The sequence below is a fragment of the Lynx rufus genome, unplaced genomic scaffold (genome assembly GCF_022079265.1).
Source record: "Lynx rufus isolate CCGP_SWC_20201006 ecotype Redwood Valley unplaced genomic scaffold, mLynRuf1.p SCAF_10, whole genome shotgun sequence".
NCBI classification, from domain to species: domain Eukaryota; kingdom Metazoa; phylum Chordata; class Mammalia; order Carnivora; family Felidae; genus Lynx; species Lynx rufus.
In genome coordinates this window covers 70665810-70688507 of record NW_025814824.1, presented here as the reverse complement: position 1 = coordinate 70688507, position 22698 = coordinate 70665810, and the positions used below count along the sequence as shown (strand labels likewise).

Sequence of the window (22698 nt, the reverse complement as noted above, 5' to 3'; positions counted from 1 at the left end):
ACCCCCCAAGGGGCTCCTGACACTTACATGGGGCAATCTAACATGAAGAAATTTAACAATCACATCAAATCTACAAAGGGCAGATAGCTCATCCTTACTTTTGCCTTTTGAGATAATGAAATAAAGAACTTTGTAGGTTCTCTGAGCAGGTGAAGCCATATGTGCACAATTAGAGGAAACAGACTACATGTTTCAACGGCAATGATTCTGGAACTACGACTACACAGGATAAAGGGAATGAGGATGAGCAGTGGCACATGTCAAACGACTCTGAGGCTTTACTTTAGAACCTGAACCTGAAAGGCTATGGCACCAGCGAAGTGAGTTATATGGTCTGTGGCTTCATGCTCTGGGCTGGGGGGAGATCAGCCCAGCCAAGAGTGCATGGAGCAGCTCTGAGCACTGCAGCTCAGGAAGATTAGAGACAAAGTGAGGAGTGTTCAGAGGGGAGGGACAAGGATGGTGGAGGGTGTCAAGGGCATGTAGAGTGGGGATCTGGGAAAGACCAGAAAATGACAGTCATTTTCAAATAGTTAAAGGGAAATCAACTTGGGTTTGTTCTGAGTGGCTCCAGGTGGCAGGATAAGGACCAACGGGGGGAGATGGAGGCAGACGAATGATAGCTCCATCAGAGGAAGGACTTCCCCAGGGTCAGAACCAATTAGAATGAGCTGCCTGGAGGGACACTAAGCTCCAATAACAGAGGTGTGTGACTGTGTCTGAGGATCTCTTTGGAGGGCGGCTATACCCTGGCTTCCATGTTTGACTGGAATAGACGCCACCTAATTCTAAAAGCAATGATGCTAAATAAATCCCCATTTATACACAATCCTGAACTTCCCAAACTCCAAACAACCAGAATATTGAGTAATGACAAGTGACATATATTAAAATGGCCCCAAGATTATGCAAAGTTTCCAAAAGGATGTTCATAAAGCAAGATGGATCATATCTAGGAAAAAGAATTCTAGTGGTGAGTGCCATTATTTGGTATGCTATCCATGCTCTGTATAGTCACTATTGGCCATAAATGATCATGAATCTGGACACTCCATTCCAAAAGCAGTCTAGACAAAGGAGTTAACCACATCAAATGCGATTCCAGCCACAATTCTGCTCGTATATATTTCCACAGTTAGATATATCTATGCAAATTTGTTCTTCAGTAATAAACAAAAGTACACATAAACTTGTTTTTGAAGATTCTCATCACATAATACTTTTTTTGGAAAGTGCATTTGCCATTGGATCACTATATTTCTGCAGCATCTTCAACTATGAAGGAAGTTAGGTTGTGATAGTGCACGTAGCCCCACAGACCCAGCACTACAATCACATTAACATTTTACTCTTGAATATTACACTGTTCGACTATCAATGCTACTCTTATCCCCCTTAAAAATTAGTTCTCACACACTGTCTCTACCCTCTCCCTGAGCTGACCCATTAGTTGGATCATATCACCTGTCCTGTGAGGTCCGGGAACATGTTGTAGAAAGGGGCTGGGAAGCTGTTTACCCACACTTATTGGGAACTATCAACAACCAAGGCTCCAATAACAAGCAGAAGGTATGTGACTGTTTAACAGTTATTACCTTATCTGATCTCATAAGTGCTCCTTGGAGCATTTGAGAGTCTGTGGCTTAAACTACTGCCAGTGATCCCTTTACAGCATGCCTGTAGGCGCAAGATCCAGTTTATCAGTCCAGGGACATGTGGACCTGGCCAGGGTTTGACCACACACCATTTAAGGTCCCACCCAACTCTACAACTCCATAAGTCAGTATGTAAAACTGATATGCTAAGATGTTTATGGAGACATCCCACAGATATTTAATCAGTGCACAACTGCGTCAACACTTACTTGCCCTTTTATTTTATTTTTATATTAAAATAAGGAGGGAGTATTTGCTTCACAAAATATTCAGATTGGCCCATATAAAAGATTTCTCTGGCTTAGAAGTCCATGATTGTTTTGTTTCATGGAAAGTGTCATTATAAGATTTATTTTAGACATTAATTCACCTAGATTATGTAAAGCATAATTTCACATTCATATTTGAACTCATCCACATTGTCACTGACCTTGGCCATTTTTTCATTTAGCCCGCTGGCCCTCAGTGCATTTCTGTGTAGAGTGAAAAGATTGGTATAGATTTATTTTTCATGTCCATCAGTTCTTATTTCTGAGGCACATTCACATTGGATAAGGCAAAGCATAGCTCTCTATATACTTTGTACTCATAAATGTATTATTTTTTTAAATTCACCATTGTGAAAAACATTAGCAAGAAACATACGTTCTTTAAATTGCTACTTTTCCCCTAAGTATACCACAGTAGCTAAGAAATCATTGCAGAAATGGGGGACTTGGAAGTATATGTTTATAATATGCAAGCAGCTCTATTCCCAAAGGATTTGGCAACATACTCATATACTTTGAAGATAATTTCCACCCAGTTTCCACCATAGCTCCTTTGATCTTGTATGTTTCTGATATGGAAAATAAAACCCCCTGCAGGCAGAGTCCAGATCAACTTTGAGAATAAGGAGAGATACAAAGACCATGAGAGACAGACCACACTAAAGTTAGGGGGAAAATGCTCTATTATTTTCTCAATATTCCCTCCTATTCAGTCCTTAATTATGTATTAAGGCCTAGTTCCTGCACTTTGTGGCCACTGTAAACTCTATGTCTGAGGCTGGGCTGAGGACAAGGTCCCCTATGGGAGGATATCTGGACATCCCTTATTATTAAAGCTCAGAGAAATGCCAAGCCCCATGTCCAGTCCTGGCATCAAAACCAAATAGCTCCCCAGGACTTACCAGCTGCTCTGCTAGTCCCGTCCTGCCCAGGTGATGGTTCTGCTGTTCGTGAACAGAGGATTGGCAGGTCGGGGAGCTGGGAGGAAATGTAATTTACTGCATCTGGTAGCAGAGAACAGGGAATACAATTAGGCACAGTGTCGGGAGGCCCAATGGGTTCACTGCCGAGACAGCAGCTTGTCTGCCCTACATAATGGACCGCGGAGGCGGCCACTGAACGAGAGGATCAGGGTAAACAAAGACAAGCATTTGCTCAGTGACTGGTATTCAGCAGAGTAGCTGAGGTAGGAGGGATCCTGGCCAGAGAGCTCAAGCCCCAGGACTGCTCTATGTATTAAAAGATTCATCAGAAAGCTCTAGATTCTAAGAGTACAATGAGTTCAGGAGGGAAAAGGGGTTTGGCTAGTGAGAGCCATTATCGACTTGGTAGAATTGACCAAACATGAGACATCAAACTAGAAATATGCCTTAAAGAGTACTGAAAAATAGACTTGGTGCTCAATCCCTAAACTGCAAATGTAGTTTCCGGTGCCTGAATCATTCAGAAGACCTATTTTACAGACATAAAAAACAAACAAACAAACAAAACCCCAAAACTCTAGAATTTATCCTACAATTTCAATACTTCAGGTTATTGTTTCAGCCAGGAAACCCTGAGATTCCAAATAACAACAGCCAGTGAGTTCACCATTAGCCCAGTTGTAGGAAACATGGCCAAGAAAAGCAGGGAGACCAGCTCCAGTTGGGAAAATAGCTGGATAAGGCCATTTTGGGAGGTGAGACTCTGCGGAGTATGAACCTTAGCAGGTGTGTCAAATCAGAGGAAAGCAGGAAACCACTGGGGGTGAAGGAGAAGAATTTGTGTATCTCCCAGAGAGAAGTGGGAAAGGGAAGGCAGGAACGTTCTAGAGCACTGGGCTCTATATGATGTGATTCCTTCCTTATGTCAGGACCATGTCCCAGAATCCTGGAATGCCAATTGCTCCTCAGGGGTCCCTCTGGCTGCTTACTGCACTTCTTCACTGAATCTCTCCTAATCACCTCAGACTCAACATGTCCCAAACAGAACTCCCATCTGTGCTCATCTGCTGCTTTTCCTGTACTCTGTGTCTCAGCTTACTGGCACCACAATTCACCCAGGATCCTGGGCAGTGCCCTGAATGCTCCCTCTCGGTGCCCAGTCAGCCCCCTAGCCTCTACCTCCTTCACATCTCTTACATCCGTCCCATCCTCTGTATCCCCATTGATATTGCCTTTGTTCTGCCAGGTTTCATTTTTCCTTTTTAAATTGCATGCTGGAGAGGACCATGGACAGACACTAGATTAGGATGAGGATTAGGATTAGTTCAGTTCTGCACCAGCTAGACCATTTGCTGACTCACATGTGAGTATCAACAATCCAGAATGTGCTGATATTGGACCATTATATTTTGAGGAACACACTCTGTGGGTAGAGGTGGGGTGGAGTTTCACTGAGGGAATGGGTTTTTCCATATCAACCATTTGGGGAGAAGGAATGGGACATCAGGAGTAGTCGGGCAAGCCTTTCATCATGGTGAGGTTCAAGTGACTATCTCTCCGGGGCCTTATGTGTGCTGGAGAGTGGGCCCTAGGTTGGGCACACATGGTTGAGGGTCCTCTGCTGCAAGGAAGGAAACTAGGCCTTTGGGGTGATGGAGGGGCTGGGAGACAGCCATGAGGCAGCCTGCGGGCATCCCCTGAAGATGGGCCTGGTTTGAGTCAAAGGTTCTGAGTGTGGCCACATGTCTGAGGTTGCACATGGTTCTCTATTATTCCTGAACTTAGGTTACTCTCATCCTGGGGAGTTGTGGGAAGAGTCTGGGCCCCAAACCAGCATGAGGCAGGACCAGAAGAGAGCAGAGGCTTCAGATAAGCTGATCTTGAGGGTGTAGGGGTAGACTTCTGACAGTAGCCCAGGGAAAGATTAGAACAGCAGTGTGTGGCTAGAGGGGCAGTTTAGGGGACAAGAGATGACCAGAGAAGATTTGCAGAGTTTGTGAGTTTTCCCTGAGGATTTCCAGAAATCTGTGGATTGAGATCTCAGTAAATCTGACTTTCTGTAGTCAAATGAGATGAAGGGTCAAGCCATTAAGACCAGGTGAGGACCCACATACTGGTCACGTGTGTGTCTATACATTCTATGCTAAATACAGAGTTTCTGGGGCACCTCTGATACTGAAAGTTTTAGCATCCAGAAACTAAAGGCACTTGCAGGCAGGGCACCTGTATCAGAAAGAGCACAGGATTCCAGGGCTTGTGTCTTAGCCTCCACTGGAGGCAGCTCCCGGTGAGTGGGGGTGGAGTCACCTTTGCCCATTGTTCCCTGGCTACAAGCTTGAGAACTACAGCTCTTGGAGGGCTGGGGCCACACACTCCTGCTGAGATGAGGGAGTGAAGAGGAGTGGGGCATGAGAAGGAGAACAGGGCAGCCCGCTCAATACATCATTAAGTCATAAACCTGAAGCTATGTATCCAGGAGGTGGCTGATAGACCAACACAAGGAATAATTAACAGGGCCTCCAAAGCCTCCATGGGAAGAATTTCTTCACATAGCCTCAATCTGTAAACTGCCCTCTTCCTGCCAAGGTCAATGTGGTCCATCATCCGAGAAGGTAAAGAATGGCCATTACCACAGTAGAAATGTAAGATCAGTGCTTCTTATTAGTTCTGGCACTACTGAAATATTACTCTAGCTATGAAGAATATGAATAGCCAAAGCTAGAGAAAACTGAGGAACACTTTCCTGAAAACATAATTTATGGGCACCTGAGGACACACTGAGATTTCCCAGCAATTGGTATAAAGGTGTTGATAGGGGGATGGCTTCCGGCCACCACAGACTTGGACAAGATGAAAACCTAAGAAGATCAGTATCATACAGCAAGGGCGGAAATAGGCCCAGGATACACATTTTCCTTTGCCAGTTCTGGCCCAGCTCCTCAGTGGGTAAATAATGACTAGCACAGGATACGTACTATGCCCAAATTATAGTTATAGAAGACATTATGCCTATTTAAGGCGGTAACAACAAACCCACCCAACTGATGAAGACTCTGCTATATACTAAGTGTGCATACGGGGTGGGGAGGAAGTGAGGTGGGGGTCAGAACGTATGTGGCCAGGGAATTCTACTCAAGATTGGAATACATGTCTCTAGATTGCTAGGACTACCACACAATCCGAAGCCATTGGTGGTCCACCAGTTCCGTACCTTTATTTCCTCTGACATGCTTAGGGTGACATGCTCAGGTGACCTGAGGGGGGTCATGACACAGGCACACACCAGCAGCCATCTCCTTGGCACCTCATTAAACTAGGAATGCTTTTGCTGATTATCTGCAGCATGTTGTACAGTTATATAATCCTAGTTGGCCTTGGATTCCATAATCGGCATTTCAGAAGTAGGGTGTTTTTCTTAAGGCATTATTATTCTTAATAATTTTGTGTTAGTTCTTAGTAGCGACAGGTGGTTAATTCTAAGAGTGGTCTTGGCAATTTTGAAATCAAAGGGCCTTTGAAACCAAAGAATGATAAAATAATCAGACACTCCAGAGTCCCTCAGCTGGACATGCTTCAGTTTTTACTCTCAGCCCACAGTGTGAGTTAAACATTGACCGCATTCTTGGAAGGATGTGTTCCCTCCTTCAAACTTCCTTCTTTGCCAGTAGATGTGGTACAACAGAAAGGTCCCCCCAGACTTAGTTATAACCAGAGATGGCAGGAATCATAATCCAGAATGACAGGTTAAGACCACAGAAACCTTTTCCTGGCCATTTCTTAGGATCCCTAAGATTTTTGCATCCTTGAGCCTGAGGTACCCCTGCCAAAAAGTGAGGGCAGAGTAATAATGGCAATTTTCTCTAGAGGCTCTTTTTAGTCATGATCAAGTTTCCTCCCACCTCCATGAACCACTTAGGGGAATGGATGCAAATAGTGGGAAGTAATGGAGGAGGAAATGAAAGAAACTCAGGGTGAAAATGAAAGACAGAGTGGCAAGGGTTTATAACATGGCTTCAGTTTTGCTTGTTATCAAGTCATAGGCTATGAGGGTCTCCATGCGCCACACAGCCTTCCCAGAGACAAGACATTCAGGCTCTTTCCCTTCCCTAATTACAGAGATAAGTCTAGGAAAGGTCCCAGTTTGAGAAGGAAGAGAAAAAAAAAAAAAGAAGTAAAAGCATGAAAGGTCAACGTGTACCTTCCAGTATGTAGGCATCTGTGGGTCAATGCCCCACAGCCCCATTCCAGCCTGACATTTACTGCATTATTCTGATTATGCATGCTGCCTCAGGTCTCTCCTAGCACTAGGGAAGCTCACTATGCTTTCCATGAAGCCACCCTCAATTCCCCCAGAGAGACATGGTCACCTCTTCAGTCCATGCTCTATCCCCAAAGCATAGAACAAGAACTCCAATTTGGCTACACCCTAGAGAAGGCTCTAGAATGTCATAGGTCTTCCTCCTGGAGTCCCTGCTGGTTTGACCCAGGAACATGAGGTTTAATTTACTACCTTCCCAAAGATCATCCAGGGGCCAAACATCCAGATTTCCTGCCTTTTATTTGCTAGAAACCACCACCCTCCCTGAATCAAATAGAATAACACAATACCTTTTTTTTTTTGGCTAACGTCAGACCTATCCTTAGTGTAAATATCTTTGCTAATCTAGAAAAATACATTACCCATATCTGCATTTTAAAAATATTTTCCCTTATATTTGCAAATGACATGGGGAAAACACTGATGCTAACTCTTATTCTGGCTCCTGATCATCTTCATAGTTTAGAGGTTGGCTTTATCAGAACCAGGTGAGCAGATGGCATCCGATCCTTCTGACGAGTCCTGGCCTTTTAAAGCAGGTCTAGCTGAGGGCCATAGTGAAAGTGGTAATGGAGTGGTTTTCATGAGCTTGTAGCTAAAGTTAGGGGAGCAAGGTGAAGAATGAAGCAACAACATTCAACCTTCACACAAGGTCAAGCATACAACCTCACGTTCATCCCCAAGGCCACAGGTAAGGAGAGCGGAGGGCAGGGGCAAGGACGGGAAAGGAGGACAGAAGGAAGGCCTGCTCCTGCCAGGATGGGGTCAGGAAGCCAGGGCCCTGCTCCCACCCTTCACGTGCTCAAGGCCAGCTTAGGCCACAAAGGGAGGGACGTTCTGCCCAGCCTTGTTGCCCTGAAAGCCTGGAGCAATGCCAAGTTTTCCGATTCAAAGCAAAACCACAGGTCTTAGAAAGGTTTCCTAAACACCAGATGATGGCCTTCTGATGTGTGTTGTGACCTGGAGACCTAGCCACAAATGGGATCTTCCCTGCCTGGGACCTGGTCCCAATATTAGCACTCTTTGCTGAGCACCTTTTCAGAAAGGTCCAAGCAGCGAACCTTGAGGATCAAATGGGAAAGAGAAAGAGCCAGGCAAACTGTATAAAACTAGAAACACTGAGTCGAGAAACAGTCCTTGAAGAAGAGAGGCAGACGAGTCTCAGGATGTGCACCTGCTCAGTGTCCTGCACAGAGTGCTGTTCCTTCCCTCTGGTGTCTTTACACGCCAACACATCGCATCTCCCAGTGAGCCCGTGTCCATGAAACCCACTAAGCTGAGTGGGATAAAACACTTCTACAGAGTGGGGGCAGAGAGCACTTACACTTACCTCCATCCGCATTGGAGAAGCTCTGTGGAAACAAAAGCAGGGCAGAGCATCACCACACATGTGGGGAGACAATCCCTCATCCACCTAACCCGTCTTTCTCCCCCGGGTCCAGAATTTGACTGTGGTGGGTAAACCCAATGCTTTCTTTTCTTCTGGGAAATATGTTTGGGATCCTGAAATTTAACGAAAAGTTTTATCATTCCCACTTTATACTGAATTTCTCCCAGTAGGGATTCATGTTGATTATCCAGCGAATACCCTTAGCCATGTTGGAGAAGTGACATCAGAAAACTCCATCTTAAAATTAATGTGATTAGATTGTTTCTTCGGTCTGGGTACCTGGGTTATAAAATGGAAGGAAGGTTCTGAGACATTCAGAAACTCTTGGCTTTATGAGTTCTCTCCTCTGCGCTACATGGCATCTGTTTTCAGAGTATTTACACGCTGTGTATTTGCAATTCATATCCATTTGATACGGTTTTGCCTCTGGCTTTTTTATAAAGGAAAGACTTAAATTAAAGCTGTAAGGAGCAGGGCTAGTCTGCTTAATAAGAATTCGCTTTAGAATTCTAACGTCCAAGGGGAGATGACTTTTTAGGCATGAGGCGCATGAAGGGTTTGGACAATAGGTAGACGGGGTTAATTTAATGACTCTCTTCTGTGCTTCCCCGCAGACCAGGTGGTCCCACACCTGAAGACAGGCTGCTCTCAGTGTCAGGGACGACACTGGTCCTCATACAATCTGCACCTCATTTCACAGGATGTGTGGCTCAGACTTCTCATCGATATTAACTGGCCCTGTCTCCAGGGACTAACTCACTAGTGCCCTGTGGATAAAATTCAGAGAAATCCCACTTGTTTTCTGTACCTTCTGAAAGTCCTTGAAGGATTTTTCCGTCTCCTTCAGTTTCTCTAAGATGATTTGCTCTTTGGCAGATATCTGGGACTCTTCACTTTCTAGTGCTTGTATTTCCTGCTCCAGCCTGGAAAACACACAAATAGAGAACAGGTTACTTTACTGTCCTGCCATCCTGGGGACAGAGAGCAGCTCCTTCCTGTGGGGTGACTTCCTGGCCATCTGAGGTGCCAGATTTCACATCACAGGGCATCCTGTGTTTTCAGCTTTGCCACTCAGCACACATTGACCAAAGGAAAACCACCCTGAGCTACTGCCACTGGTTCACCGCCACCACTTTAAAATGTGCTTTGGTGTCTCCCCTCTAACCCTATTGATGTGCGCATTCTTAATTTGGGGGTAGATATTTTTACATAGCATAGGACATAATGGCTAAAGGAAAATAGCTTCATATTCCCCTAGCTATCTCAGAATAACTGTTCTTCTATCAGTTCTCCTAAAGTGTGAAGAACTAGTCTCATTCAAGGGAAATATGCTGCTACAAAATGGCTGGTGGCCAATATCCTTGGGAGCCTGCTGTCTGTCATCTCTCTTACTGGCGCATCCTCTACTGCCCAAAAGAAGGGAAAAGGGAGGGGGAACTGATACAGCTGCCCTTCTCTTCTGGAACTTTCTCAACTTTCACAGCCATCCTATTTTCGGAAAGGGAAATTTTGTCACTGCCAGGAGACTCTAGGAATATTCCAGAACAGCCATGATCTGGGAGATGTCTCGGTAGCTTATTCTTTCAATGAAATGATACTATTAACTGTTAACTTATATTGAGCACCAAATCTCTGCCAAGAACCAAGCTAAGAATTCACGTAGTTTAATTTATTTAACCTTCCCAATGACCTTTTGAATCAGGAATCCCCATTTTACAGATGAAACCATTAAGGCCTGCCAAGATTAAGGAACTAGTTTATTGCTGCAGAGCCTTGAACCAAGGATTCAAGCCAGAAGTCCAGACACTACTCCTGACCATGGTGCTGAACTCTTACCACATGGTTTCTACGGTGTGTCACATTATTTCCTGCCTCACTAGATATTGTGTATGTAGGCATCTAGGGTGGCGCTGTTATGCAGCAATATCCTTAGGGCTATGAAGGGATGGATGTTCCCCTGCCTAAAGAATTATTTGGTCTGAATGTATTTGTTTGCTCATTCAATTCTGCTTTTGGGTTCTTTACTCTCTGTTGTGCTAGAAGCTTTGCTGCAGAGTCTGTGTCTGCCTTTATCTGTCCCTTCCCTTCTTCCATCTTCTAATCTGCTGTTGAGAACTAGCTAACCAAGTTTGTTCAACTAGAAAGAGTTCAGAGTGAGATCTTGAGAGGGGTAAGGACACCAAGCCACAGGCATGGATTTATTTAGGGGTGCACTGTGCCTCTCAGAGATTTCCTTCCTGGGCATCAGAAAAATGACCTCTGGATGGATGAGACTTTGCAGAAATTACTCTGGGTTATGAAGACAAACTCTGTGTACAATCATAGTGCCTCCAAATGAACACAGATGTACTTATCATTTCACTCACAGTAAGAGTGGAGGTCCTTATAATGACTTAGATGGCCCTATAGTAGCTAGCCTCCTAGTACCTACATGGCATCCACTCTTGACAATGAGAGCAACTCCTTACTTGCCCATTTGTGCCCTATGTTTCCCCCTCCTCCAAGAAACTCATCTCAAAACCCTAACCATTCTTGCCTCAGCTGAGACACCACTCACCCCACGAGGCTTTCACAGATTCACTACCAGGAAAAACACTGTCCTCCTCTGAACATTTATTAGCACATTATTTTGGTCATTCTTCTTCTTATTTATCAGAGGTTAAATGTTAGAGCAGTGGTTCTCAACAGAGGTGATTTGCCCCCCAGGGGATATGTGGCAATGTCTGGAGATATTTTGGTTGCCCATAACTCAAGGAGAGTGGAAGTGGTGCTCCTGGTACCTGGTGGGTGGCGGTCAGGGATGCTGCTAAGCACCCTGCAACGCCCTGGATAGCCCGCACAGCAAGGAATTATCTGGCCCCAAATTCAATAGTGCTGAGGTTTAGCAACCCTAAATCATTAATTTCCCCCACTAGATTATAAATTCATCATGGAGTGGAGGGCACAGGTGTTCAATATATATATGTGAAAGAAAAAGAAACTAAACCAACTGCCCAAAGACACGACTCAGCCACATGAGACCTTCAGAATTTCTTTTCTTTTTCCTTAATGTTTATTTTTGAGACATAGAGACAGAGCATGAGTAGGGAGGGGCAAAGAGAGAGAGGGAGACACAGACTCTGAAACAGGCTCAAGGCTCTGAGCTGTCAGCACAAAGCCTGATGCGGAACTCGAACTCAGGAATGGTGAGATCGTGACCTAGGCCAAAGTTGGACACTTAACCAACTGAGCCATCCAGGCACCCCGAGACCTTCAGGATATCTGAGACCAGGGTGAATTCTTCAGCAAGCCTTGATTTGAGTCTACAGGAATCTACAGGAGAGGGAGCCAAGTGACATAGATATATAAACCAAAAGATATACAACTCTTTTTTGCTGTTCCATATCAGCAGTAAAATCTTTCACCCACGTCTGTGTAAATTATTGTGTGTGGGGGGGGGGGAGAGGATCAAGGAAAGGGAATAGGAGCAACATACATGGGGCAAATGATCCAGAAACTGAATTAGTTCAATGGGTAGAGGAGCTCTGGGCTAGAAGTTTCCTGGGAAGACTGATGATAGTACTTGCCAGGTGGGTTCTGAACAGATTGAATCTCAAGGAACAGAGTTCCTCAGAAGATATGTAGGATGTGGGTAGAGTCTATTATTCTCAACCATATTCCCTCCCTCCCCTCTTCACCTCCATGGAAAGTAGATACATCCCTGACGTACTGATGTTGGTCTTGGCCACTTGATTTGCTTTGGTCTCATGGTGGGTGGTTTGTACCTTCCTGTCCCTTGACTATTGGCTTAGCCATGTCATCTGCTTTAGCCAATGGGATATTGCAGACACAACACAGGAGAGGCTCGGAATGTGCTTGCCCAGTTGGGTTTGTCCCTGTGTGCCTTACCAGCACCAAGAGAAGAGTGTGTCTGGCCAATGGCTGTCCTTTCAGCCTTGGCCCCAGAAAAAACATAACAGGAGTAGAGTGGAGCCCAATCCAGAGTCAGAAGCCATGCCTAGTTGGATCTATACCTGAAATTAGAGCTGCTTAACTGGGCCCAGCCTAGATCAGCAAATACCCAGTACAGTCACTGAAGTATGAGCAATAATAAATGGCATTCATCTTAAACCACCGAGCTTGACAGTAGTCATATAGTACTATTGTGACAAGAGCTAAGTGATACAGCTCAAATATTTATATATTATATGGGTACATACTATATATATATATATATATATATATATATATGTATGTATTATATGATATATACATGTGGATATATACCCTAATAAAACATATAATAATATATATACATTTGTAATGTGTGTATGTGTATATAAGATTAGAAAGAATATAAACTACCCCTGCCCCACTTCTCCTAATCCTCAGAGAAATCTGGAGGGATACAGGGCACACTCTCATGAGGATTAAGATGGAGAAAAGAAGAAAATATCAGGGCACTGGGTGGCTCAGTTGGTTAAGCGTCTGACTCTTGGTCTCGGCTCAGATCATGATCTCATGGTTCATGAGTTCAAGCCCCGCATTGGACTCTGTGCTGACAGTGCAGAGCCTGCTTGGGATTCTCAATCTCTCTCTCTCTCTCCTTCTCTCTCTGCTCCTCCCCACCTCAAAAATAAATAAACTTAATAAAATTTTAAAAAGATAATAAGAAAATATCAGTAATAGTTGCCTCTGGGTAATGGGATATTGGGTCATTTTAATTTTGTTCTTTATAATTTTCAATATTTTCCCTTTTTTAAAAAAAAACTCACGTATTCTTTGTCTAACCAGAATAAAACCAACAAATGGCTTTTGAAAAAGTCCTCCTTTGACCGAGTGCTGAGAAGGCAGCATTTCACAGGCTGTGGCATGGGAAAGGAGCCAGCTTCTCATGTGTCCGTGAAGGGTTAAATGGACCCACGCCAACATCGATTTACATTCAACTCGACCCACATTTACTGAACTTGTTTGGTTGGACTCAGAACTAGGCACTGCAAGGGATTCTAAAATAAATAAAATCGTGTTAAGAATGGCTGACTGAAAAAGGGGGGAAGAAAGGCCAACTCTAAAGTAGCTCACCTCTCCCAGTGAAGCAGCCTCTCTGTGGCCTGATGCCCACTGGCTGGCCCGACTGTCTCCCCGGCCTGCCCCTGGCCCTATGGGTTTCAGAGCTCTCAGCTATATAGCTCAAGCACTAAAGATTTGGGTCATGATACTGTGTAACTGAGAAGGGGGAGGGAGAAAGAGAGAGAGAGAGAGAGAGAGAGAAAGCAATGAAACTAAACTTTTGCAATAGCAACAAATGAGTTTCACCCAAAGGGGACGAATGAGGGAAATCGACAGTCTAGGCAAGTCAGATCCAAGGAGCAGATTCCTCTACAAATGCACAAGTGGGCTTGGGCCCGGTCTTGAGGGCGCCAAACAGCCCAGGCCACTATCATTCTGTGGAAAACCTGAGTCCCGGAGCCAACAGCGTCCCAGGGAACAGAGCCTCGTGGGGTTCATAAGAGTCATCTCAGCCAGGCTAGAGATGCCACTGTTTTGTAGTTTCGTGACTGAAATCTAATGCAGACTTTCCTGGAGGAGCCAAGTAGATACTGCTGAACTAAAAACAAAGAATGGGCAGGAAGTGTAATTTATATGCAAGGTTAATCGAGGCTCCTGAGGCTGAGACAGGTGCATGTAACCGCCTCTGACTGGTTTGCTCAGTTTCTTCTGAGCAAAAAGCAAACTGTAATAGGTGGTAAGCAGAGGTAACAGACACGCTGCAGATATGCGGGTTTAATTTACTGGTGATAAAGGTGCAATCATGGCCAACTGGTCTTCTAAAATCTACCTAACCTCAACAGACCTCCCTCACGGGAAAATACGAAAGACCTATGGCTCTGTGAAGTGCATCGATCACTCTCCTTTCAAAATCCATTTATGCATTCATCCATCCAACTTTCTGCAAACACCTTCATTCCATCAGGCACTGCGCTGAGCGTCAGGGACAGAGCTGCATCAGGCACAGTGTCTGCTCATCAGAGCTCCTGGTCAAGTGATGAAAACAGCCAAGTAAACACGTTAAGTTACAGCTCACAAAGCATCTGGACTGTCGGCGACAGATTTCTACAAGTTTAAGGCCCTGTTGAGGTCACAGCTGAATGCAATTTCCAACTGCTACATAAGGTGGTAAGGAAAACTTGACTGAGGAGGTGATATGTTAGCTGGGCCTTGAAGGATGCATTCACCAGGTGGATAAGAGAAGAAAATGTGCCAGAAGGAGGAGACCGCACAGGCCACGGCCCAGATTATCATATGTCCCTGCTCTTACCCAGGGGCATGGGCTTTGTATGGCCTTTTCAGGCACGGCAAGATCTACCCTCTAGTCGAAACGGCTCCGCACGATGGCCTCAGAGAGGCCCTCGGCTTCCCATCCTCATCCCCATGGCTCTCTGTGCTTGCATCCTGCTCTGCCTTGCCTGGCCTGGAAACAGCTACCTGGCCTTAAGGGCTCTGCTGAGAACCTACCTTCCCTCCTCCACAGTAGGAAGAAACAAGGCTCAAACAAAGAAGAGGCTGACTGAGAGGGACCCTCTGGCTCCTGTTTCCCGAGATCCTCTGCTACACTTTTAACCTTCTTACTTACAGAAGCCAATGAATGTTTCCTTTGTGTGGGTGTCTGTCAGGTGAATCCAAAAGAGTACAGACTAATACAAACCAGGTTTCCAGTAGTCTTACTGCTTAGAGAGGACTTTGCCTGTAAACACAGGTGTGTTTCGTTTTTCTCTCCCCATCAGTGGTGACGTGGATAATAATTGTAATACTAAAAATTCTAATATTGTTTTTGTGATGTATATATGGCTTGTGAGCAACAACAACAGGTAATGATTAGGATTTCTGCGTGCTTACTGTGTGCCAGGCACTGTTTCTAAGTGTTTTACAAGCATTACGATATTTACGCTTCACAAGAGCCTCTGAGGTAGAAAGTTTTGAACTCCATTCCACAGATTAAGGAAATAAGGTACAGAAAGGTCACTAACTTGCCTGGGGTTGCAAAGATAATGTGGGGCCAGGATTTGGACCTTGCTGGTGTGGCTGGAGGACCAGTACTCTCTGTCACTTCTTTCAACTACCTCCCTATGACCACTTAGTCTTTTTCCCTCATTTCCTGAGTGCATAATGCAACATAATGTATTTTTCATGCTCATAGAACCAAAGAAGGTCAGGCTAGGAGTAGAGGCTATTTAATCTAATTACTTTTCAGAAACATGAAGCCCCTGAGCTGTGTTCCACTCAATGGTCATCCTACCTCTGCTTGAAATCCTCCACACACGGGGAGCTCACCACCTCTAAAGGCAGCCCATGCCCTCTTAGAATAGTGCTGACCTTCAGATCAGATTGCTCAGATTGAAGCGAAGTTAATTTCCCTGTGGCTTTCACTGCCTGAGCTCTATCCTTTGGAAGTGCAGAGGTCAAGTTTAGCAATCCCCATGACTTGTAGGGGCCCCATTCTGGGAAACGGGAAAACCCAGGCAAATGGAACTTGCCGCCCAATGGGGGACATTGGTGATATGAACTGGGACCTAGGAGTGAGGAGGGGAGTGATGGGAGGAGTAGAAAGGTAAGGTAGGAAGAGGCAGGGGGACTTCTGGGCTTCCCCATGGAGGAACTCAGCACTGAGTCAGCTGAGGCAAGAAATGCAGCAAAGAAATGTTCACAAGTGTATTCCTGAACAAGCTCTGAGCCAGATCAGTCTGTTCCTGACAATGGAGTGAGTCTTTACAATTTTCCTCTCCATTGAGGGACCCGAGATAGGGTTACATATAAGAAACGTGAAAGGCCAACCACAGCAGCTCGGTTGCCATGTGTTTGAGTCTCAGTAAATTCTCCCAGAATAACAGGAGACTCTGGCAGATGGCCGAGCTGCTGAATTTAGACCTGTTCTCTTCTCCTGAACTGCAAGTTCACAGCTGAGCAGTCAAGTGGGGTGCCTGTCTGGCCAACTTGCCAAAACAAGAACCTCAGGAAGAATATTTGTACTCAGAGGAGAGGAGAGCTGCCCACATCTTTGTGTATCCAACACACACACGCACACACACACACACACACACACAACCAGAACTGTTAGTTGTTCACCAACTTCCACCCTCCTTTCTTACAATCCCTGACGTTTAGCTAGGACTATGGCCACACAGAAAAATGACCACATTTCTCAGCCTGTTTTATAGCCATATACAGCATATTCTGGCCAAAGGCATGTAAGTGAAAGCCCTGTAGGGCAGCTTCTAGAACCGTCTTTAGCCCTTTTTTCTTTGGCCCTTCTTTCATCCTTCTGTCTGAAATGCATATGTGCTGGGCGCCTGGGTGGCTCAGTTGGTTAAGCATCCAACTTCGGCTCAGGTCATGATCTCGTGGTTTGTGAGGTCAAGCCCTGCCATCGGGCTCTGTGCTGACAGCTCAGAGCCTGGAGCCTGCTTCTGATTCTGTGTCTCCCTCTCTCTTTCTCTCTCTGCCCCTCTCCTGCTCATGCTCACTCACTCTCTCTCTCAGAAATGAATAAACTTAAAAAAAAAATTGAAATGCACATGTGCGGAGGTGGAACTCTCACTTGAACTCTGAGGATGAGGATAGGAGAGGGATAAACTGAAAGAATGAAAGAAGCCCTGGGTCCCCAAGGAATTCAGAGAGGGCCACTAGACTGTTCTGGACTGCCCACCTGTGGATTTTTACTGGAGGGAGAAATAAACATCTTGCTCAAGCCACCGTTCTCGTGGGTCTCTTCACCTGCATCCACATTTAATCCTGATTAATACAAGACATTTAGCACATACGGCTGAATTTGAATGGATGCTCTTAGGAGTATGCTGAGGATGTGGCGCCATAGCTAATCACAGCCCAGAGCCTCAGTAATGACTCAGCAGCAGAAGGAAAAAAAAATGAGCAATCGCCAAGTTTGGAATTCACGACGACGAATCAACTCTTGTCAATGGGGCTTGGCTGAAGCTGTGAGTCACAGACCCCCGACCTCAAATCCCCTCCCCATCCAAAGTCTCCAAAGGGAAGTTCCCTGAGTTTTGCTCAGTGATAACCACCCACGTCTTAGCATCTCTTTGGTGTGCTGGGATGTTTACGTCAGTCTGACTCCCAGTGCCTTCGCCAGCTGGATTAACAGGAGAAAGGGGCAAGTTGTGCTGTCTGTGCACTCGAAACGCCTCTGCGGCTGAGCTAACCACCTGGACGCATCAGACTTAACAATATGGAGCTCACCAGTGACACTAAAGTTGCAGTGACAAGGATGGAAGCAGAAGACACATTGTACGCCGTTCAGAAGTGCACATGGCGAGAGGCTACGGGGCCTGGCAGCTGTTAATTGTGCCTGCCCTGATCCCCCACCACTTTCCTTTTGGGAACAACATCCATTACCCCTCCTCCATTCTTTGAATATTTAGCCTCTCTCTCTCTCTCTCTCTCTCTCTCTCTCTCTCTCTCTCTCTGTCACTCACTCTCATCTCAATTTCTCTGTTTCTATAGTCTAAGTAGAGAACATTGGGAAGAATATTGTTTATTTTCACACAAATAGATGCTACAAAATTCACTTCGCGTATTTCGGGAAGACAGTGCATTAGTTTCTATGGCACTCTCCAAATATTTTTCATTTGTGACTCAATTTGCAAGGAAACGGCTTCCTTTTACTTAGATGAGAGTATCTGGAATCACCACAGATTGTTTGGTATTTTACTGTGAAAAAAGGTTAACAGCCCTTAAATAAACAGAGGATTTCCACTTCTCCTCATCATAGAATAGGACCTTCCTTGAGTGCAAAGTGTCAGTGGAAACTCAAGCCCATTTCATTTTTCCCCCATGTCATCACTGAGGCAGAAATATGGCAGAGAAGAGAATGTCCCTTCAGGAATTCCTAAAGTACAGCTCATATCTTTTCCCTTGTTGAAAAGCTTCTGGTGGCTCTCCATCACCTCCTTCCCGAATCTCAACTTCTTAGGCTGGAAGTTCACTCTCGCGCCCCTTCCCAGCCTTATGCCGTTCCCTGTGTTCCAGCCAGAACAGAGTATGCTGCCCTGGGAAAGAGCCAGGAATGAGTCCCCACTCTCATCCCCATCTAACACACCTAAAAATCAAAGCCCAAACCAAATTCTGTCTTTTTAGTCATGTTTTCCTTAAATCATTTCCACCTGATGTGTCCACTCCTTCCAAATCCCCAGAGCATTTCTAGCCCTGTTAGGTATTTGATATGATTGTTAAAAATGTATTTACCCTCCCCAACCCTAGCTGTACCAGCCCTCTTCTGAGCATAGGCTTATTGGGAGATAAGACGGTATGTTATTTTGTTCCCTGTACATATGTGTTGAATGAATGAAAAGCAAGGCAAAGCAAAAACACACTTTTAAAAGATTCTATAGTGAGGGGCACCTGGGAGGCTCAATCAGTTAAGTGTCCGACTTTGACTCAGGTCATGATCTCATGGTTTGTGGGTTTGAGCCACGCGTCAGGCTCTGTGCTGACAATTCGGAGCCTGGAGCCTGCTCTGGATTCTGTGTCTGCCTCTTTCTCTCTGCCCCTTCCCCGCTCGCACTCTCTGTGTGTGTCTCTCTCTCAAGGATAAATAAACATTTTAAAAGATTCTATAGCAAAACTAACTTGATGCTATTCAATCTAATTTTTTACATCTTGGCTTGGTTTTGCTACTTCCCCCTTCAAACTAATATACTAATTTGTATATCCCTTGAGAAAAAAATTAATATTGGACTTATTTATGTCTTGATCTAAGTATACAGCTGGGACATAGTAACACACTTCGTCACTGATGTTGGTGCAACCAAATTTAATACCAAGTAAATATGAATTCAAATTTCTCTCTCCATAAGTTTTCCTTAGCCCACAAGATCAGTCTATCACTCCTTGTCTCGTGTATTTATTCCATCTGGAATCAAATGGCTCACACCACCAGGATCTGTGCAAGTTGATTTCTGCTACAGGAAATCATTTCCAAGCTTGTGCTGAGCATTGATTTCTTGGGTATAATTCTTGTTTGAGCCTGCTTCATCAGAAATAAAGAGTTTTGATTACACGACAGTGAGATGAATCTCCTTTCAAAGCAACACATTTCTCAATGGCTTAAACCCTTTTCTCCCCAAGAAGCGTCTCTTTTTGTAGAAGAGAAAGAAGTCTCATCCAGCCTTTGTACCTCCCGACTCTGACTCAGAGACTCTCCTCCTCAAGCCCAGTGCCTCCACCTGTGCACCTGACCTTGCAGATTCCTCTGGGAAGGCACTCCATCAATTATCCCCTCCTCTTGTAGCTTCAACCTCTCCCCAGATACCTCTTTTGCTTTCGTCCATAAACAAGAATAAATTCTCTCATATTAAAAACAGGTGAACTTCTTATGACCCCACAGCCCATTTGAGTTACTGCTGAATCTCTCTCCCAGATTCCCCCAACAGCACTCCCCTCTGGTGGCTTCAACATTCTTGTATCCCAATCTCCCTCCGACAGGCTCCACTCTACTTTCTGCCCCCACCACTTTGTTGTATCTGGTCTTGTTCAAGTCCATGACCTCCTGACTGCTGAGTCTAAGAAATATTCTTCAAGGTGAATCTACTGACTTTCTCCATTTGTTAAAACACTGTGGACCACTCTTCATCTCCTTCAGAGGCCATGACACCAAATTCCCAATATGGGCGCCTCTTCTACTCCTTCATAAAAGTTCATTTGGCTCACTGTCCTCGCTAGACGTTTTATCCTTGGCTAATCATGTCCAGTCTCGTGGTATAATTCCCACAACATGCTGACATCTACCTAACCTATACCTTTAGCCTTTCTCCTAGATTCCAGCCACTGCATACAATTGCACTTTCCGTGTCTCCAAGTGGATAGTCCACAGGTACCTCAAAGCCAACATATGCATGACCAAACTCATCTTTCTCCAAAAAGCTGTTCCTCCCTCCGGCATTCTTTACCTCAGATCCTGGTACCACCATCAATCCATTCTACTTAAGATGGAAACCTGGATGTTACCTTGCCCTGTGACTTGTCCCTCTCTGGTAATCACCACACATGTATATTAGCCACCTAAATCCTGCCAACTTGCCCCACAAATATCTTTCATACCTCTTCCTCTTCAGCCCAGTTAAGAGTGCTGTCCTTCTTTCTCCTAAATGCCTACAGCAACCTTCTATCCAATCCCTTTTCTTCTATCCAGCCTTATTACCCTCAAATCTGGAATGGGCATGGACACACCACAGTTGCGTTCCCCTGATAGAAAACCCTCACAGGCTCTCTGCTAGAAGTTCCTTAGTCTACATACACCCAGCCTCCCATTCATCTCCAGGAACAATGACTTTCTTAAAGATCCCTGCACACAGGGTGCTCTTTCTTGCCTCAACGCTTTTGCTCATTTCACTGCCTCTGCTTGAATTGCCCTTATTCTCTCCCTTCCCATTCTCCTGGGTAATTACTGCTCATTAAGAATCTGCTCAGGTATCATCTCTTCTGAAGGTCTTCCCTGATGCCTTTACCATGACGGTGCCTTTCCTCCTTGCTACCTTATCCCGTGAACATATTTCTATCACCAATTGTATCCGATTGTGTATTAATCACTTGTTTATGGATTTGAGGCTCCCTTCCCAACTCCCTTTTGCAAACATCTTGAAGATAATAACCATCTCTTCTTTATCTTTCTTTGAATGTGGCTTCTAGCATCTAGCTAGTTTACACCTAGCAAGGAACCTGGCTCAGAGAAAGTTCTCAAGAAATGCTGGCTTAGGAAATACGTGTTTCAGTGAATGTGTGCGTTGCTTCTCAACTGGAAGCAGCCTCAAGGCAGACCCTTTGGCTCAAGGCCTTCAGCCAAACGTGAGTCTTGAAAGAGCAAATTTAAGTTAGCGGCAACTCCAGAAAAAAGAACTGATTGAAAAGCAACTTGTCTTATTAGCTTTCTCTGACATAAGAAAATATAGAAGGTAACCACTGTGCTTTCTAGACTTTTCATTCATTTCTCCAAATATCTCAAATGTATAATTTCACCTGACCCCCAGTGTGTGTTTGTGTGTGTACATGTGTGCACATGTAATACTTCCTCTGGGGCTCACCTATACAAAACCACCGGTAGAGGACACGCAGCTCTGCAGAAACTGGGCTGGAATGATGGAGAGTCTCAGCACTTACTTTGCTTCCCCCTGTGATTCTCTTTGGGCTTGCCCTTCATGCAGGAAGCATCTGGGCGTTCATATCTGATTGTGAAAATTGTTTATGTGGCACATTCCTCTCATCCAAATCCCTGTTTACTCATTGTTTGTGCCTAAATCCAGCACTGTGGTAGCTTTCCTGCTGAGTCAGAGTTCTCCATTAGCCTCCGAGTGTGTGTGTGTGTGTGTGTGTGTGTGTGTGTGTGTGTGTGCGTGCGCGCGCGCGTGCACATGTGTATCCACATGGCTTCAGCCACAGACTTTATAAATGCCCAAACTGGGAATAATCAACACATTTTTGCCTCTTGTCTGTATTGAAGGTTACTGTTGGAAGATCAGTGGAGCTTCCAAGATACTCAAGGTAGCATTTTAATGAGTCATTCATCAGAAGAAAAATATTTAACGTGCAACAGTAGTAGTGGTAAAAATAGCTAACATTTGTGGAGCATTTACCATGAGCCAGACAACATGTTAAGTTGTTTGGAAGCATTATTCAATTTTCTGCAATCTTCATAGCAGCTATTACAATCCACACCTTACTGATGACGAACCGGAGGTTCAGAGAGGTGCAGTAACTTGTGGCCCATCACCAGTAAGGGGCAGAGCTGGGACCCAAACCTACGTCCGCCTGTTGCCGCAGGCTGGGATATTAGACTGCCCTGTGCTGCTTCCTTCCAAGAGCAAATGAAACTATTCCTATTCCACAGGTTTTCAGTATTTCCTCTTTCTGGCATAGAATTTTCTTTTCCAATATATTGATCAAATAGATATGCTCTGGTTGAGGCATGAATACACTGGGAGCTCCTCCTGCTTCTCCTACCCTATCCTTGTCTTGGCTGGGCCTTTCTACAGAACAGAATATGGTTTGGAAACCATGTCTCTGTGAGAGCAGAAAGAGCATCTGGTGTATAACTATGGCCCCCACAGTGCATACAAGAGTGCATTGTACACAGCCAGCACTCAACCAATGTCTA

General features: G+C 44.9%; 1 protein-coding gene across 1 annotated transcript in view; it reads right to left on the bottom strand.

The window, feature by feature from the left end:
- LOC124524507 (paralemmin-2) overlaps nucleotides 1-22698 on the bottom strand; it is a 73354-nt gene that overhangs the window by 8110 nt on the left and 42546 nt on the right. The window contains exons 4-6 of the mRNA XM_047096814.1: nucleotides 9364-9478; nucleotides 8496-8517; nucleotides 2827-2928 (exon numbers count right to left, since the gene is read on the bottom strand). Of these exons, the coding sequence (XP_046952770.1) occupies nucleotides 2827-2928; nucleotides 8496-8517; nucleotides 9364-9478 (239 nt within the window). The remainder of the gene's footprint in view (nucleotides 1-2826; nucleotides 2929-8495; nucleotides 8518-9363; nucleotides 9479-22698) is intronic.